The sequence below is a fragment of the Mastomys coucha genome, unplaced genomic scaffold (genome assembly GCF_008632895.1).
Source record: "Mastomys coucha isolate ucsf_1 unplaced genomic scaffold, UCSF_Mcou_1 pScaffold22, whole genome shotgun sequence".
NCBI lineage: Eukaryota > Metazoa > Chordata > Mammalia > Rodentia > Muridae > Mastomys > Mastomys coucha.
In genome coordinates this window covers 146,363,093-146,377,127 of record NW_022196905.1, presented here as the reverse complement: position 1 = coordinate 146,377,127, position 14,035 = coordinate 146,363,093, and the positions used below count along the sequence as shown (strand labels likewise).

At 47.1% G+C, this 14,035-nt stretch overlaps 1 protein-coding gene across 10 annotated transcripts in view; it reads right to left on the bottom strand.

Moving 5' to 3' along the window:
* Nucleotides 1–14,035, bottom strand: part of Arhgef18 (Rho/Rac guanine nucleotide exchange factor 18) — a 113,307-nt gene that overhangs the window by 66,481 nt on the left and 32,791 nt on the right. For 7 of the 10 annotated variants that reach the window (XR_004109706.1, XM_031338865.1, XM_031338868.1 and 4 more), the window contains 8 exons: nucleotides 13,171–13,433; nucleotides 11,820–11,967; nucleotides 8,763–8,877; nucleotides 7,138–7,195; nucleotides 6,478–6,522; nucleotides 5,703–5,780; nucleotides 5,294–5,396; nucleotides 4,979–5,120 (listed from right to left, as the gene is read on the bottom strand). Coding sequence is in view for 9 of the 10 variants with exons in the window: in XM_031338865.1 (XP_031194725.1) it covers nucleotides 4,979–5,120; nucleotides 5,294–5,396; nucleotides 5,703–5,780; nucleotides 6,478–6,522; nucleotides 7,138–7,195; nucleotides 8,763–8,877; nucleotides 11,820–11,967; nucleotides 13,171–13,433 (952 nt within the window). In the remaining variant the exon portion in view is untranslated. Of the gene's footprint in view, nucleotides 1–4,978; nucleotides 5,121–5,293; nucleotides 5,397–5,702; nucleotides 5,781–6,477; nucleotides 6,523–7,137; nucleotides 7,272–8,762; nucleotides 8,878–11,819; nucleotides 11,968–13,170; nucleotides 13,434–14,035 lie in introns of those variants that run through there. The other 3 variants (XM_031338870.1, XM_031338871.1, XM_031338872.1) reach the window with 2 other exon arrangements.

Genomic DNA, 14,035 nt, shown 5'->3' with positions numbered 1-14,035 from the left:
GCTTAGGAGTATCTTTTTGCTCTTTATTAAACTGTCTCTGTTCTAACACACACACACACACACACACACACACACACACACACACCAGACACACCCACGTAGGAAGCATCCGATATCTGCAAACAAGCTGTTGAACACTGAGAAGCAGATCAAAGACCTTATTGGAGGTGGCAAGGCAGTGAAACTTCTCAGTGGGTTAAAGTGCTTGCCACCAGCCTGATGACCTTGGCTGATAACAGGGACCCACATCTTACAAGGAGAGCACGGTTACCACAAAGTTGTTCTTTGACCTCCATACACACATATGCCATTACCTACAAGTGCTCTCAAACTCCCAACATAGGAGAAGGTGTCCAGGCTGGAGAGGTAGTATGCTAGTGGTATGTGACCTTGGCTGAGAATGTAGAATGCTAGAATGCTAGAATGCTTGCCTGGCATATAGGAAGTCACCCCCTGCACTGCACAAATTACCATCCAAACACGCAGGAGGTGGGGCACAAACATACATGTATGTGCATAAAATAGAATAAATAAACAAAATACTAAAAAGTAAATAACAAAAAATAAGTAAAGTAGAAAAATTAAATAGTGAGATGAAACATGGCTTGGGTTCTGAGTTTGAATCCTGACTTAAGCAAGAACTATCTTTTTAATTTTTTTTTTATTTTGTGTGTGTGTTTCCCTACATGTATGTATGTGCACCACATGTGTCCCTGATGCTCGACTGTAGTTATGTGTGATTATGAACCCCTCACTGTGTGGATGCTGGGAACTTATCATGGCTCTCTACAAGAGCAGCAAGTGCTTCTGACCACTTAGCTTTCTCTCTAGCCCAAGATAACTTCTAGCTTGGCAAAGGGGCACACACATGTAGTCCTAGCTACTTAAATGGCTGAAGCAGAAGAATCACATAAGCCCAGGAGTTTGGAAACAGCCTTTGTGATATAGCAAGGCTCTACTTTTTAAGAAGCAATATAAAACAAAACAACCCCTTCCTCAAAGAACAACAAAAACCTAAGAAAGAGAAATATTCAAAATTTTTGGAGGGCTGAGATGTTTGTTAAAAGCATTTGTCTGGTGTTTGAGAAGCCTTGGGTTTCCACCCCCACACCATATAAAAACCATTCCTCGGCTGGAGAGATGGCTAAACGGTTAAGAGCACTGACTGCTCTTCCTGAGTTCAAATCCCAGCAAACACATGGTGGCTCACGACCATCTGTAATGAGATCTGATGCCCTCTTGTGGTGTGTCTGAAGACAGCTACAGTGTACTTATATATAACAAATAAATAAATCTTAAAAAATAATGGTTAGCTGCTTTGAAAAAAAAAACCATTCATGGTGGTGCACACCTGCAATCTCATTTATAGGTAGGTGGAAGCTGAAGAAGTAGAAGCTTAAAGCATCCTTGGCTACGTAGTCAGTTTGAGGGCAGCCTGGGTTACCTGAGACTCTGTCTCCAAAAAAAAAAAAAAAAAAAAAAAAAAAAAAAAAAAAAAAAAAAAAACAAAAAAAAAAAAACCTAAAATCCTTGGGGCAGCAGGATGGCTCAATGAGTAAAGGTACTTGCTGCCAAGTCTGACTATTTGAGTTTGATACCCAAACATGATCAGGGAAAGAACTGACTCAAAGAAACCCTTCACCTTTCATTAGTGAGCTTTGGCAAGTGTGCTCACCCCCAACAAAACAAACAGACTGAAAGACACACAAATGTGGGGTTTTTCTTTAAGCCTCAGTTTCCTCATTTGTGAAAGAGAACATGTCTTCAAGCTGTAAAGATAGATGAGATGCTCTCCAAGTAGCTGGATGTTTGGGGCAATGGAAATATTCAGCACAGCAAGGGTGCCCCTTGCTGCTATCTGCACAGAATCTTCCAGAACCCAAGATGGCAGTCAGGAAATTAGAGGTTGTAGGAACTGTTATCCTTCAAGGATATAGTTGTTGCGGGGTTACTGATCAGCTAGCTCTAATAGGTCATCCCCAACAGTCTGCTTTGCTCCTGCTGGGTCATCTGGCCCAGAGCAGAGCCAGCATGTGCCTCGAAAGAGCCCTCCAGAAAGTAACTCCAGCTTTGTAGACCATGCTACAGTCCACTCAGCCCTCCGTGGTACCTGAATGCTTCAAGCAGGCGATACATACAGTAAGGGAAGATAAAGCTATAGCTCAGTTTGGAGAGTGCTCATCTAGCTGCGTGAAGCTCTGGGTTCCAGCCCCAGCACCTCCTAAACTGAATCATACATGGCTATAATTCCAGAAGGACTGGAGGTTCCAGTCATCTTTGGCTACATGGCAATTTTGAAATTTAGGGCAGCCTGGGCTATATGAGACACTTTTATGAGAAAGAGAGAGAGAGAGAGTAAGGGAGAAAGAAAGATAGGGAGGAGAAAAGAGGGGGAGAAGAGGAGAGGAGAGAAGAAAAAAGAAAAAGGAATCATGACATTACACCTCCTCAAGAGTGAAGACAGCTGCCAGGCAGTGGTGGTGAATGTCTTTAATCCCAGCACTTGGGAGGCAGAGGCAGGCAAACCTCTGAGTTTGAGGCCAGCCTGGTCTACGAGCAAGTTCTAGGACAGTCAGGGTTACACAGAGAAACCCTGTCTCAAAAGAAGACACTCTGTCTCAAAAAATAAAAATCATGCTGGAGGTGTGTCTCAGTGGTGGAGCACCTGCCTAGAATCCCTCAATGAGGGGCTGGGGTATGGCCCAGCTGTAGAATACTGGCCTAATGTGTCATGTCTCTTGTGTCCAGTCACCATTACAATAAACAGCTGTAGCCACAGGCAGAATGTCCTATAGTCCCTGAACTAGTAAAATGACACTTTGAAAAAAAAAGTGTGGGGGGGGAGGTGCAGGCAGAGTGATGAAGAAAAGCCCGTCATTCAGGTGTCTGGGAGGCACCAGGTCTGCTGTTCTTACATAAAGGTCTATGTACACCCTAGGGCCTTCTGGTAGTCTTAGGTAACCCAGTCTCACCTTGGGCCATCCCACAGCAACAAGAGACATTTGACAATGTCTGGAGACATTTTGTCATGGATCTAGATTAGGCAGGTGCTATTAGTGCCTAGTGGATCAAGGTCATTCTAGGGAGATTGATTGACCTCAAAGGCCAACAGTGTTGATGTCCTGCAGTTGAACCTTGAACTTGCCTGAGTCTTGCTTGTAAATAGTCTGTAGTTTGACTTCTTGTTATTAATGTGTACATGCATGGGCACATGTGCACACACACACACACACACACACACATACACATACACACATACACATACACACACGCACACACACACACACGAGATAGGATCTCATGTATTCTAGCTTGAATTTACTATCCTACTATATTTATATTTATATTTACTAACCTACTATGGTATTGAGCTTCTGATCCTCCTGCCTCCACCTCCTGAATTCTGGGATCCCAGGCATGCACCACCTGTGCTGAAGGTGGAGCCCAGAGCTTTCTGTGTATCAGGCAGATGCTCTGCTAGCTAAGCTACATCTTCAATACCACTTATTGAAGCAACTACCATACCACCTTCTCTTTAATTCTCCTCAAAATTGGGCTTGATTTCAAAAGGGAAATGTTCTAAATCCTGGTGACAATCAGAGTCCTCTCTCTCTCCAGGGATTCCAGTAACCTAGGTCTGTTTGCCAAGCACAGACTTATGCCAGCCCAGCTCAACTCAGCCTAGCCCAGTCTAGCCCTGCAGTTTTGAATAGCTCCAAGAGAGAGGAAACTACAGGCTAGGGGTTGAACTGTCTCCTCTCAATTAATATAGTATAGCCCCATCCCTTCCCTTATTGCAGAATAAGACCATGGGTCAGTAAAGGACTGATAACCTGAACTCTACCCTTGGTACCCACATGGTGGGAGAAGGGAACCGACCTTCATGTCCACACATAGATTCACACAGGAAATAAAAAATAAATAAAGTGTAACTGAAATAAAGATTAAGATATTGTTTGGAAATCTGCCCTTGCACATTGACTTAGTCTTAACTCACAACGAGCTTCATAATGGACTAGGTTGAGCCTCTACTCCAACATGATGATGACGGGTCCTTCAAGGGAAGGACATTGGAGGCTGGCCTGGTGACATGTCAGAAAATATACTTTCCTGGAAAGCATGAGGACCCAAGTTCAATCCTCCAGAACCTACATAAAAATAATAAACAATAAACTAAGCATGAGGGCACAGTGCTTATAATCCCAGGAGTCAAAGAGAGGAGGATCCCTGCGGCTTGCAGGCAGTTGCTGAGTCAGCAAACCCCAGATTCTCTGAAGACCTTGTCTCAAAAAATGATGTGGAGACTGACCGAGGCAGATACTCAGAATTAATCTCTAGTCTCCACATGCATGTGGACACATGTGCATGTATGTACATGGATGCACCTGCACACAAATCACACATAAAACATGATGGAATGGCACGCGACGAAACTGCACTGTCAGGGTTGTCCTTTAGGTGCTCACATGAACAAGCACACACACACCAAAAGGAAAAAGAGAAAAGGGAGATTGGGGCTCCAGTGTGCACACAAGAACATTGTAGGGTGACACAGTCACAAGGTTGGCGAGCTATCAGCGTCTGAGAGAAGAGTGTGGAGAAACCCAACACCTGTAGATTACTTGACCTTGGCCAGCCAAGTCCCAGTGCTCTGACAAAACACATTTCTGAGATTTCAGCCAGGAAATACACAATATTTTGTCACCGCATCTGATAAATACCCTGCCTAAGTCCAGATCCTGCTGGATTTTTTTTTTTTTTTTTTTTTTTTTTACAAAGGCCAAAGCTGAGATAGAGAGCTTAGTCACCATCTTCAAGGACTGACCGGTCCCTCTGGTTCTTTCCAGGTTGCTGCTACTCACACTTGCTCACATTGGAGAGAGTGAAATGGAGCCAGGATGTACCAGAGAATGGAGGGACATTATGAAGAAACAAGGCTGACACCCCCATTGGGTGGATGGATGGGGCTGGGACTCACCTGAGCTCAGCAAAGGTTCGCCACACAGAGGACAGCTGGAGTGGCCCGAGAAGGTTCCTCGCACCAGCTGGTGCCCATTGACACACTCCCGCTTCCCTGGAAGATCCTGAATCTTATCTTTTAGATGTGCTGGGCTCTTCCCCTTCATGAGAAAATGATGGGTCTTAGGATATCTCCTGCAGAGGCTGGTCCTTTTATGCCCTCCACCTCCGTTTATCTAGTCCTGGCTTGGATCTCAGGGTTCCCGAGTCAAGGGTACATGACAGAGCAGGGAAAGGAAGAGCGAGTTCCCAAGCTCCAGCTCAGCCCCCTCACCTTCTCCTTCTGCCTCGTGACCCTACTGCGGAGGGAGCTCAGGCTGCGCTTCACTCTGGTGCTCTTGTCAGGCTTCTCACTCCTGTACACACCATCCTCGCTCCTGGACAGAAGGAAGTGGGTGAGGAAAGGCTTCAGGTCCTGAGGCAACTCTGGAAGGTGCTCCAGGAATATGCTTCCCCTTAATGTGATCCCATCTTCGGTTCCCAGTTCCCCATATTTTCTTCCCCGTTCCCCATCTTTCTTTTTTCCTCTCCTCTCATTTTCCCTCCTCTCGCTCACTGCAGCCCAGGCAGCCTTTGAACCTGTGATTATCCTGTCTCAGCCTTTGCTCTCTAAGGGAAGTCAGCTCTCAGGGGACTTTGCATAAAGGCTCTACTAATAGCAACCCTTGGCAGCTCGTGCTTACTCAGACAGGAACTCAAACCAGGTGAGGTTGGAGCGGGCTCCTTCAGGGCTGATGGACATGCGAGCTCGCTGACGGGCCCTGTAGGGGCAGAGTGGAACGGACATGTAGGTCTGCAGGTAACTCAGCCCATAGCCTTCATTTCTGCATCCCCCGGGGCTTAGAGTACAGGTGCATCTCTGGGGCCCTTGTCTGAGGGCCCACCAGCGACTGTGGGCTTGCATACAGGGGCACTACAGCAGCTTTCCAGCAGAGGGCAGCAGTACTGTGTCTTGGACAAGCCACATGAGCATGGCCGGAAAGTTTTCTAATAGATCTCAGGAAACAGAGACCTTTGCTTGTTTGTCTCATTCTCCACTAAGCTTCCTTTCTTTGTCTCTCCATCTTCCTCCTCAGCACCATTTCCTTCCTCCTCTTTTTTCTTCTCTTCTTCCTCCCCTCCCCCTACCACCTTCATTGTACTCTTAACTTATGCCTCCTTCCCTTTTTTTTTTTTCCTACTCCTCCTTTTTTGGCAGTTTCACTACATGGCCCAGGTTAGCCTTAAACTCAACAATCTTTTTGCTTTGTCAGTCTCCTAAATGCTGAGGTGACAGGCATGCATCATCACAGCCATAGGCCCCCTTCTTCCTCCTACCAGATCCTGTAACCGTGTGCTCCCCTACAGATGCCGACACCTGTCCCTTACACCTGTTTCCCCCAGTGCGTACACCCTGCATTTCTCCCTTACCTGCAGCATGTTTACCCTGTCCTTCATGCCTGCTCCCTTCTCACTCACCCATGATACTGTCTCAGCTCCTGAAGCACCTGTTGTACTATCAACCTAGGAAGGGATGGGATACACACACATGAACCATGCTTACTTGGCCAGACTCAAGCTCCCATGTATACTCTGGGGTGCCCTGAAGATTCCGGGGTATCTTTCCTATAGCAAAGGTTGTTTGGGAGAGAGGCCCCATTATGTAAGTGTAATCAAGATTAAGATATATATATCATATATATATAAATTATATATGTGTGTATATATATACATATATATATGTATATACATATATATATATGTATATACATATATATATATATATATAATTGTTTTTGAAACAAGTTCTCATGTATTTCAGGCCAACCTCCTACTCACAATTAGCTGAGGATGACCTTGAGTTCTTCTAATCTTCCTGCCTCCACTCTCTAAGTGGTGGGATGACAGGTAGATACTACCACATGCCTGGTTTATGTAGTCGTAGGGTATCTATCAGCTGAGCCCCAGCCCCATCCATGGTTGCTTACAAACAGCAGCGTTGCATCCCCTGGCCTGAGTCTCTACCACCTCCCTCTAGCTTCTTTACTGGCACTCCTGCCTGCTGCGGGGCAGACTCTCTTCCCACCTCCCCCAGCAGGTCCCCAGTCCACTCCAGTCTGTTGTGGGACAGACACTCACACATGGTCTGGCTCCACGTGGTCCTTTTCCAAACACTCCAGCACCGGGGGTTCAAGGCCTAGAAGCAGCCCCCAGCATAGGGGACACAGGAATGAGCAAGGATCCAGCTCTACACCGGGCCCCCCGCCTCCAGCCTACGAATGATCAAAAGCTTTGTGTTGAACACTAGCAATCTCTCAGGGAAGAGAGACAGGAAGCCTCGGACCAGGGACTGCACCATCATTATAGTGTGTCTGGGCAAATGTGGAGGCTTTCCCAGGAGCACTCAGGAACTACGATCACTGTACCTTCTTACTGAGGAAAGCCAGGGAGGCTCAGACCCGTTCAAAATAGCAGGTTGGATTTGTATGACGACGTTTGAGTGAGAATACAGAGGTGTGGTCTTTGGTAGTGAGTCAGAGACCAAGAAAGAAATAAAGAGAGAGTCAGAACAGGGGAGGGAAGGAGAGAGAGAAAAAGTAGAGGACCCAAGGATGATGCTGCAAGTTCAATTCCCTGGATCTATACAGTGGAAGGAGAGAACCAGCTCCTGCCCTCCGACCTCCATATGTGTGTTATGACATGTGCATGCTCCTGACCTCCACATGTGTGGTATGATGTGTGCATGCCCTCCCAACATGCCACCACACACATTTGATGGGGATTAGGTTCTAATGCTTTGAACTAATGGAGCCCACAAAATTGGGAATCTGTGTGTCCAAATGCTGAAGGTCTATTGTCCTCAACTGGTTTCTGATTGATCAATAAAGAGCCAATGGCTAATGGCTGGGCAGGTAGACTGAGGCGGGACCTTTAGATTTGCACTGGCTAGGGACTGGGAGAGAGGAAGGAGGAGAATCGCCATGATCTGGAGGGAAACGAATCAGATTTAGAGCTGCAGAAGGAAAATGAGAAGGAATTCAGCTCCCAGAAGGACTTCCTAGGAGCATCTTGGGCAGCAAAGACTAGGGGGCTGCTCAGCAGGAGCCAGGGCAACAAAGATAAAATGTAGAATTAGAGGACCTTAAGCCAGGAGTATGGGAGGGAAATGTGTGCTAGCTGTGGGGAAGATTAGAACTGCCCAGCCTTTGAGCTAGTCAAAGCATATTTAAAATTAACTCTCTCTCTCTCTCTCTCTCTCTCTCTCTCTCTCTCTCTCTCTCTCTCTCTCTCTCTGTGTGTGTGTGTGTGTGTGTGTGTGTGTACGTCTGTCATTTGTGAATCCAGATAGCTCTTGGGCGGGTATGCTGGGTGGGTGTGCATGCATGCACCCTCGGGAACACAAAGCAGTATAGCTAAAATTACTGCTACACACATTAATAACAATTATAAACAATTTTAAAGGAGTGAGGAGAAAGACAAGATGGAGAGAAGGAAGGGAGGAAGAAAATGAAACACAGGGAAGAAAGAAGAGATAAGGAAGAGAAGAGCTAGAGGCATTGTAGAGAGGAGTAGATGGCAGACATTGGAGATGATACCTCTTTCTGGACCCCGAGGATTGCCAACCTCCTGCCCAAGTGGCCCTGTGCTTCCTCCATCAGCTCCTGCCTTCCTTGCGGCCCTGCTGGGGCTCCACCTGTGGAGCTCTTCCCTGCCTCAGCCACTTGATTTTGCCTCAGCCAAAAGATTTTCCCAGGTTTGGCTACCTTGTACAGGTGGAGTGCACACATCTGAGCCAGAAGCGAGTTCCAGACAGCTGATCTCCTCACAGGACAGGGGCACTGACTTGGATCTTAGCTTTTTCTCAGGGCTGCTACGTTCCTGTTGGGGGAACAGGATTCTGTAGCCTGAGCTATAGACCACACTTGTATACCCCAGGTACCCACAGCCAGTGTCACACCTCCTCCCCCAGTTCCAGATTCCAGGTACATCAGGGGCTCCCTCTACTCAGTCACAGACTGTAACCCTTTCCCAGAACCCTTAGTTATATTTGAGGCTGTGGGACTCAAATCCGTTGGTCATGTTCAGGGACCACAGGCTATAGCCCCAAGCATTAATTCCTCAGGTATCGGCTGCCATCACAAGTCTGAAACACACTCTCCTGGTTGCAGACACCAACCTGTTTTCCTCTCATTGCAAGCTTCCTCTCAGGTAGGGCTCCTCTGTGCCTGGTTGGGATTCCAGCATAAGAGGATAGGCTCCCTGTCCCCTAGCCCATTGGTAACATTTATGGCTAGGATTCTTCTCTCTCCGTCTCTGTCTCTGGTGTGGTGTGTGTATGTACACATGTGCATACACACTAGCAAGTGCACCTGTGCGTGCTGGCATGTAGAGGCCAGAAGACAACTGTGGGAATCATCCCTCAAAGCACAACCTACCAGTTTTGTTTTAGTGAAGATTCCTCACTGACTTAGACTTGTAAAATGGGCTAGGGTGATCATCCAGTGAGTTCCAGGGATCCTCCATGTCTCTGCCTCCCCAGAGCTGGGATTACAAGCGAGCCCCACCACACCTGGCTTTTTAGACAGGGGCTCTTGGGATCTAACTTGCAGCCTTGTGCTTGTAAAGCAGATACTCTTCTGATGGTGCTCTCTCTCCAGTCTTGTGATTCTCCTATGATGGGAACATGCCCATCTTAGAGAAGACACGTTGACCCTGGGGTAGTGCCAGATGTGTCTATGGTTTGTATCCTATCTGAAACTCAGGTAGAAGTTAAATCCCCATGGCGGGGTATTAAAAGAGTGGAAATCTGACCATCTGAATGTAGACATGGGGCTTTAGGGAGGAGGCTCGGGTTGTATTAGTGTTGTTCAGGTTGGAGTTCCCCCAACTGTAATCTTTTTCTGTCACAGGGTCTCAATGTGTAGCCTTGGCTGCTTGTAACTCGTTGTGTAGACCAGGCTGATCTCAAATTCATAGCGATCTTCCTGTCTCTGCCTCCTGAGCCCCTCTAACTCACCGTGCCTATCCAACCTTTAAAGAATGTGTATGTGTATGCACAGTGCATTTATGTGTTTGTGTGGCTATGTGCACATGTGTGCAGAGGCTCAACACTGAATGTTTACCCCACTCTCCACCTTGTATTTAAATTTAATTAATTAATAAATTAGTATGTGTGTGTGTGTGTGTGTGTGTGCGCGCGCGCGCGTGCGTGCTATGTGTGTGGTTACATGTGAAGGTCAGAGGATGACTTGGTTCTCTCCTTCTGTCATTGTGCTGAAGGATTGAATTTAAGTTATCTGGTTCGGTGACAAGTGCCCTTACCCACTGAGTCTTCTCATCAGTCCTTCACTCTAGTTTTTGAGACAGAATCTCTCATTGAGTGATTGAGTGCCACTGAGCCTGAAGCTCACCACATGAGTCAGCTGGCCAGTGAGCTTCAGGGATCGCTTAGTACCCCCCACTAATCTGGTAGGATTACAAACTTGTATCACCATGCCAAGCCTTTACTTGGAGCTAGGGATCCAAATTTATGTAGAAGGGCTTTACTGACTGAGTCATCTCTCCAGCCCCAGGCAGATTTATCAGAAGGGACAGAGGGCTGTGGAGACAGCTTAATCCATAAAGTGCCATGAGGATACAGGTAAAAAACAATCTGGGCATTCGGCACATGTTTATAATCTCAGTGCTGGGGAGGGAGGTGGTAGAGATGAGTAGGCTCCTGGGGTTTGCTGACTAGCCTACTTGGCAATATCCTTCTCTTCTCTTCTCTTCTCTTCTCTTCTCTTCTCTTCTCTTCTCTTCTCTTCTCTTCTCTTCTCTTTTCTTCTCTTTTCTTCTCTTTTCTTCTCACCTCTTCTCTTCTCTTCTCTTCTCTTCTCTTTTCTTCTCTTTTCTTCTCACCTCTTCTCTTCTCACCTCTTCTCTTCTCTTCCCTTCCCTTCCCCTTCCTTCCCTTCCTTTCCCTCCCCTCCCTTCCCCTCCCTTCCTCTTCCCTTCCTTTCTCTCCCTTCCTTTCCTTTCCATCCCCTTTCTTCTTCCTCCTCCTCCCCCTCTTCTTCTTTTTGAGATAGAGTCTCTTTATATAGTCCTAGCTACCCTGGAACTCACTATGTAGACCAAGCTGACTTTCAACTCACAGAGATCTGCCTGCCTTTGCATCCCAAGTGCTGAGATTAAAGGCACATGACATCATGCCCATGCCCAGCTTTCTTAGCAAGTTTCAGTCTGTCTCAAAAGAAGGTGTATGACACTGAGAAATTACATCAGAGGCCATCTTCTGGTTTCCACACCCTCTTCCCATCCTACAAGTTTACACACCATACACGCAGGCACACATACACACACACACACACACACACACACACACACACACAAAGAGAAATGAGACTGAAGGAATAGACATAGACACATGGACACTCCTTGTCCACTGGCTTGTGATTCACTGCACCTCTAAGTACCATCCAATAAGAAAGTCATCACCAAACACAACTCTTGACCTTAGACTTCTAGACTCATGAACTAGAACAAACCTCTTTTCTTTATAACATGCCCACCCTGTGGTGGTATTGTAAAACACACACACACACACACACACACACACACACACACACACACACACACACATTCTATGGCACATAGTATCTCAGGACCCAGAGATGCTAAAGCCATGGGCCAGATTAGGGGGATCCTTCCTCCCTGCCCTCACTATGATCAGTGACTGCTGATAGCCATGGGGTAAGTGCTCCCTTCCATCCACAGCATCAAAGCCTGGGGGGGGGGTGTGCCTACTGTTCGGAGAGATTGGTGCAGGTTCTGCCCACCTTGCTTGAGGGTGCTGGTGTCCCACTGACAGGTAAACATCCTTGGGTCCAAGGCTTCTTCCCATCTCCAGACAGATTCAGAGCAAAGCTAGCCAGAGTCCGGGGGAGACAGGCTCCATTGTCCACTGTGGAGGCATCAAAGCTGAGCCTGGGGGAAGAGCAGATATTGAAGTTTAGTGGTTAGTATCCACCTGGCCATGGTCTTAGGCACACAGAGGAAGGAGTGAACTGACAGGGATGTTTCCAGGTCAGGGAGAGGGGTGGGCCGCACTGAGGGGTCCAACCCTCCCAATACAAGAAGTCTGCAGCTTCAGAGAGCTCCTCCCTGCCTCTTTCTATGGGAGTTTCCTTTCTTCCTTCTTCCTTTACTTCTTTTCCTTCCTTCTTTACTTCTTTCCATCCTTCCTTCCTTCTTTCCTTCCCTCACTTTTCAATATTGAGGGCAAGACCCAGGGCCTAGTGCATGCTAGGCAAGCACTCTACCATTAAGAGACACCTTGAACCCTCTTGGGAGGAGTTGAGACACAGCAGTGGAGGATGGAGATGACCGAGGCCCCTCTACTTTTGGTGCTGTTACTGTGTGTGCAGAAAGATGAGTACTCATCTGTGCTTTGATCACTTGTGAGTCTGTAGGATGCAGGTGGTGGGCAAACTTTGTGTAGACATCCTACTGCTTATCGGCCATTATGTATGGGTTTAACAGGGTGAGTGGGAAGTAGGTAGTTTCTATGTGTACCACACATATGTGTTTGTATGTGTGGGAGTCTATACACACACATGTGTTTGTGAGAATACATATTTGGGCTGATTCTAGCAGCACAGATACCCCAATGGCTCTATGTTGTGTTTGTGTGTGCAGGACCCTGCACATACATGTTCATACATGCTTCTTCCCATTTGGAGGGAAGAGGAACCCTCAGAAACTCACAAGAAAACTCAGGAACTTGAGATTACATGAGAGTTCATACAGTTTCTGGGGGAGAGAAACTCTTCGGTGGAGCTGACTGCAAGCTATACAGGAAGCTGCAGCCTTGCAGCTTTTGTGAGTCAGAGTTGGTATTCATGCTGTAGCTGCTTTTGAGTTATCTACACTCATGTAAGCAATCCCTCACTCAAACTCTTGTAAGTAAGCTCCAGTGATATTGGTTCACTGGGTTGGCCTTGGAAGGGGTCATTTCTTTGGTCTATTCCTGGTGCCCTCTCTGGGGTGAAGAGATGCTTGTTTGTATCTCCTCAGCAAAAGCCACACCGCTGGATAACAGTCAGGACAGCAGCTTGTCCTGAGAACTGGCTGCAGGTTCCCAGGTTCCTTCCTTGTGGCACCTGGAGGTAGGCAGTGGTGGGGGCTGACCTTCGACAGCTCTCTGAGCAGCTCCGGGGCCTCTCCCAGCTGTGTCTTTGTGGTAGGCCTGAAGCTCCTTCACAGCTTGTGTGGAAGGACTCTCTTCTGGCTTCTTTTCTGGGTGTCTCAGGATCCATAACCACTTCAGACTGGTGGAGGTCAGAAGGGGCCCCTAAGCCTAGATCCCGGAGATACTCGCTGCCCTGAAGGGCTCCCATATCCAGGCTGAGGTCTTCTGTGCTCTCACTGAGGTGCCTCCGAAAACCAACTTCCTGTAGGTTGGGAAAAGAGGGTGTTGGTTAAGGGGTAACAGAGGTGAGGTCTCCTGAACTCAAGTCCCCACCACTCCTTAACACACAGATAGGCTTATCTTTCTCCTGGCCAATGGGGACTCATCTCTCCAGTGGTATGCTGTGGTGGTTTGAGTAAGAAAGGTTTTCAGTCTTTCATTGGCTCACCATTTCTTCACTATACCCATGTTTTGGAATGGTAATATATATTCTGTGCAACTGTATATTAGAAGAATGTGATCTGCCTTTTGGTTTTGATTTTACAGGGGGTTACAGTATCACAAGTCTCAGAAGAGACTTTGGACTTTTAAACAATCTTGAGACTGTGATAGACTATGGAGACTTTTGAAGTTGGACTAAATACTTGTTGCTGTAAATACAGATGTAAGTATGGGGAGTGGATCATGGTGGTTTGAATAAGAATAGGGTCATATATTTAATGGTGACTACCAGGGAGTGGCAGTGTTTGAAAGGATTAAAAGAATTAGGAGATATGGCCTTGTTGGAGGGAATGTGTTCTGGGGGAGGGGGCTTTGAGATTTCTTCCCCTTCTCCTCCTCCTCCTCCTCCTCCTCCTCCTCCTC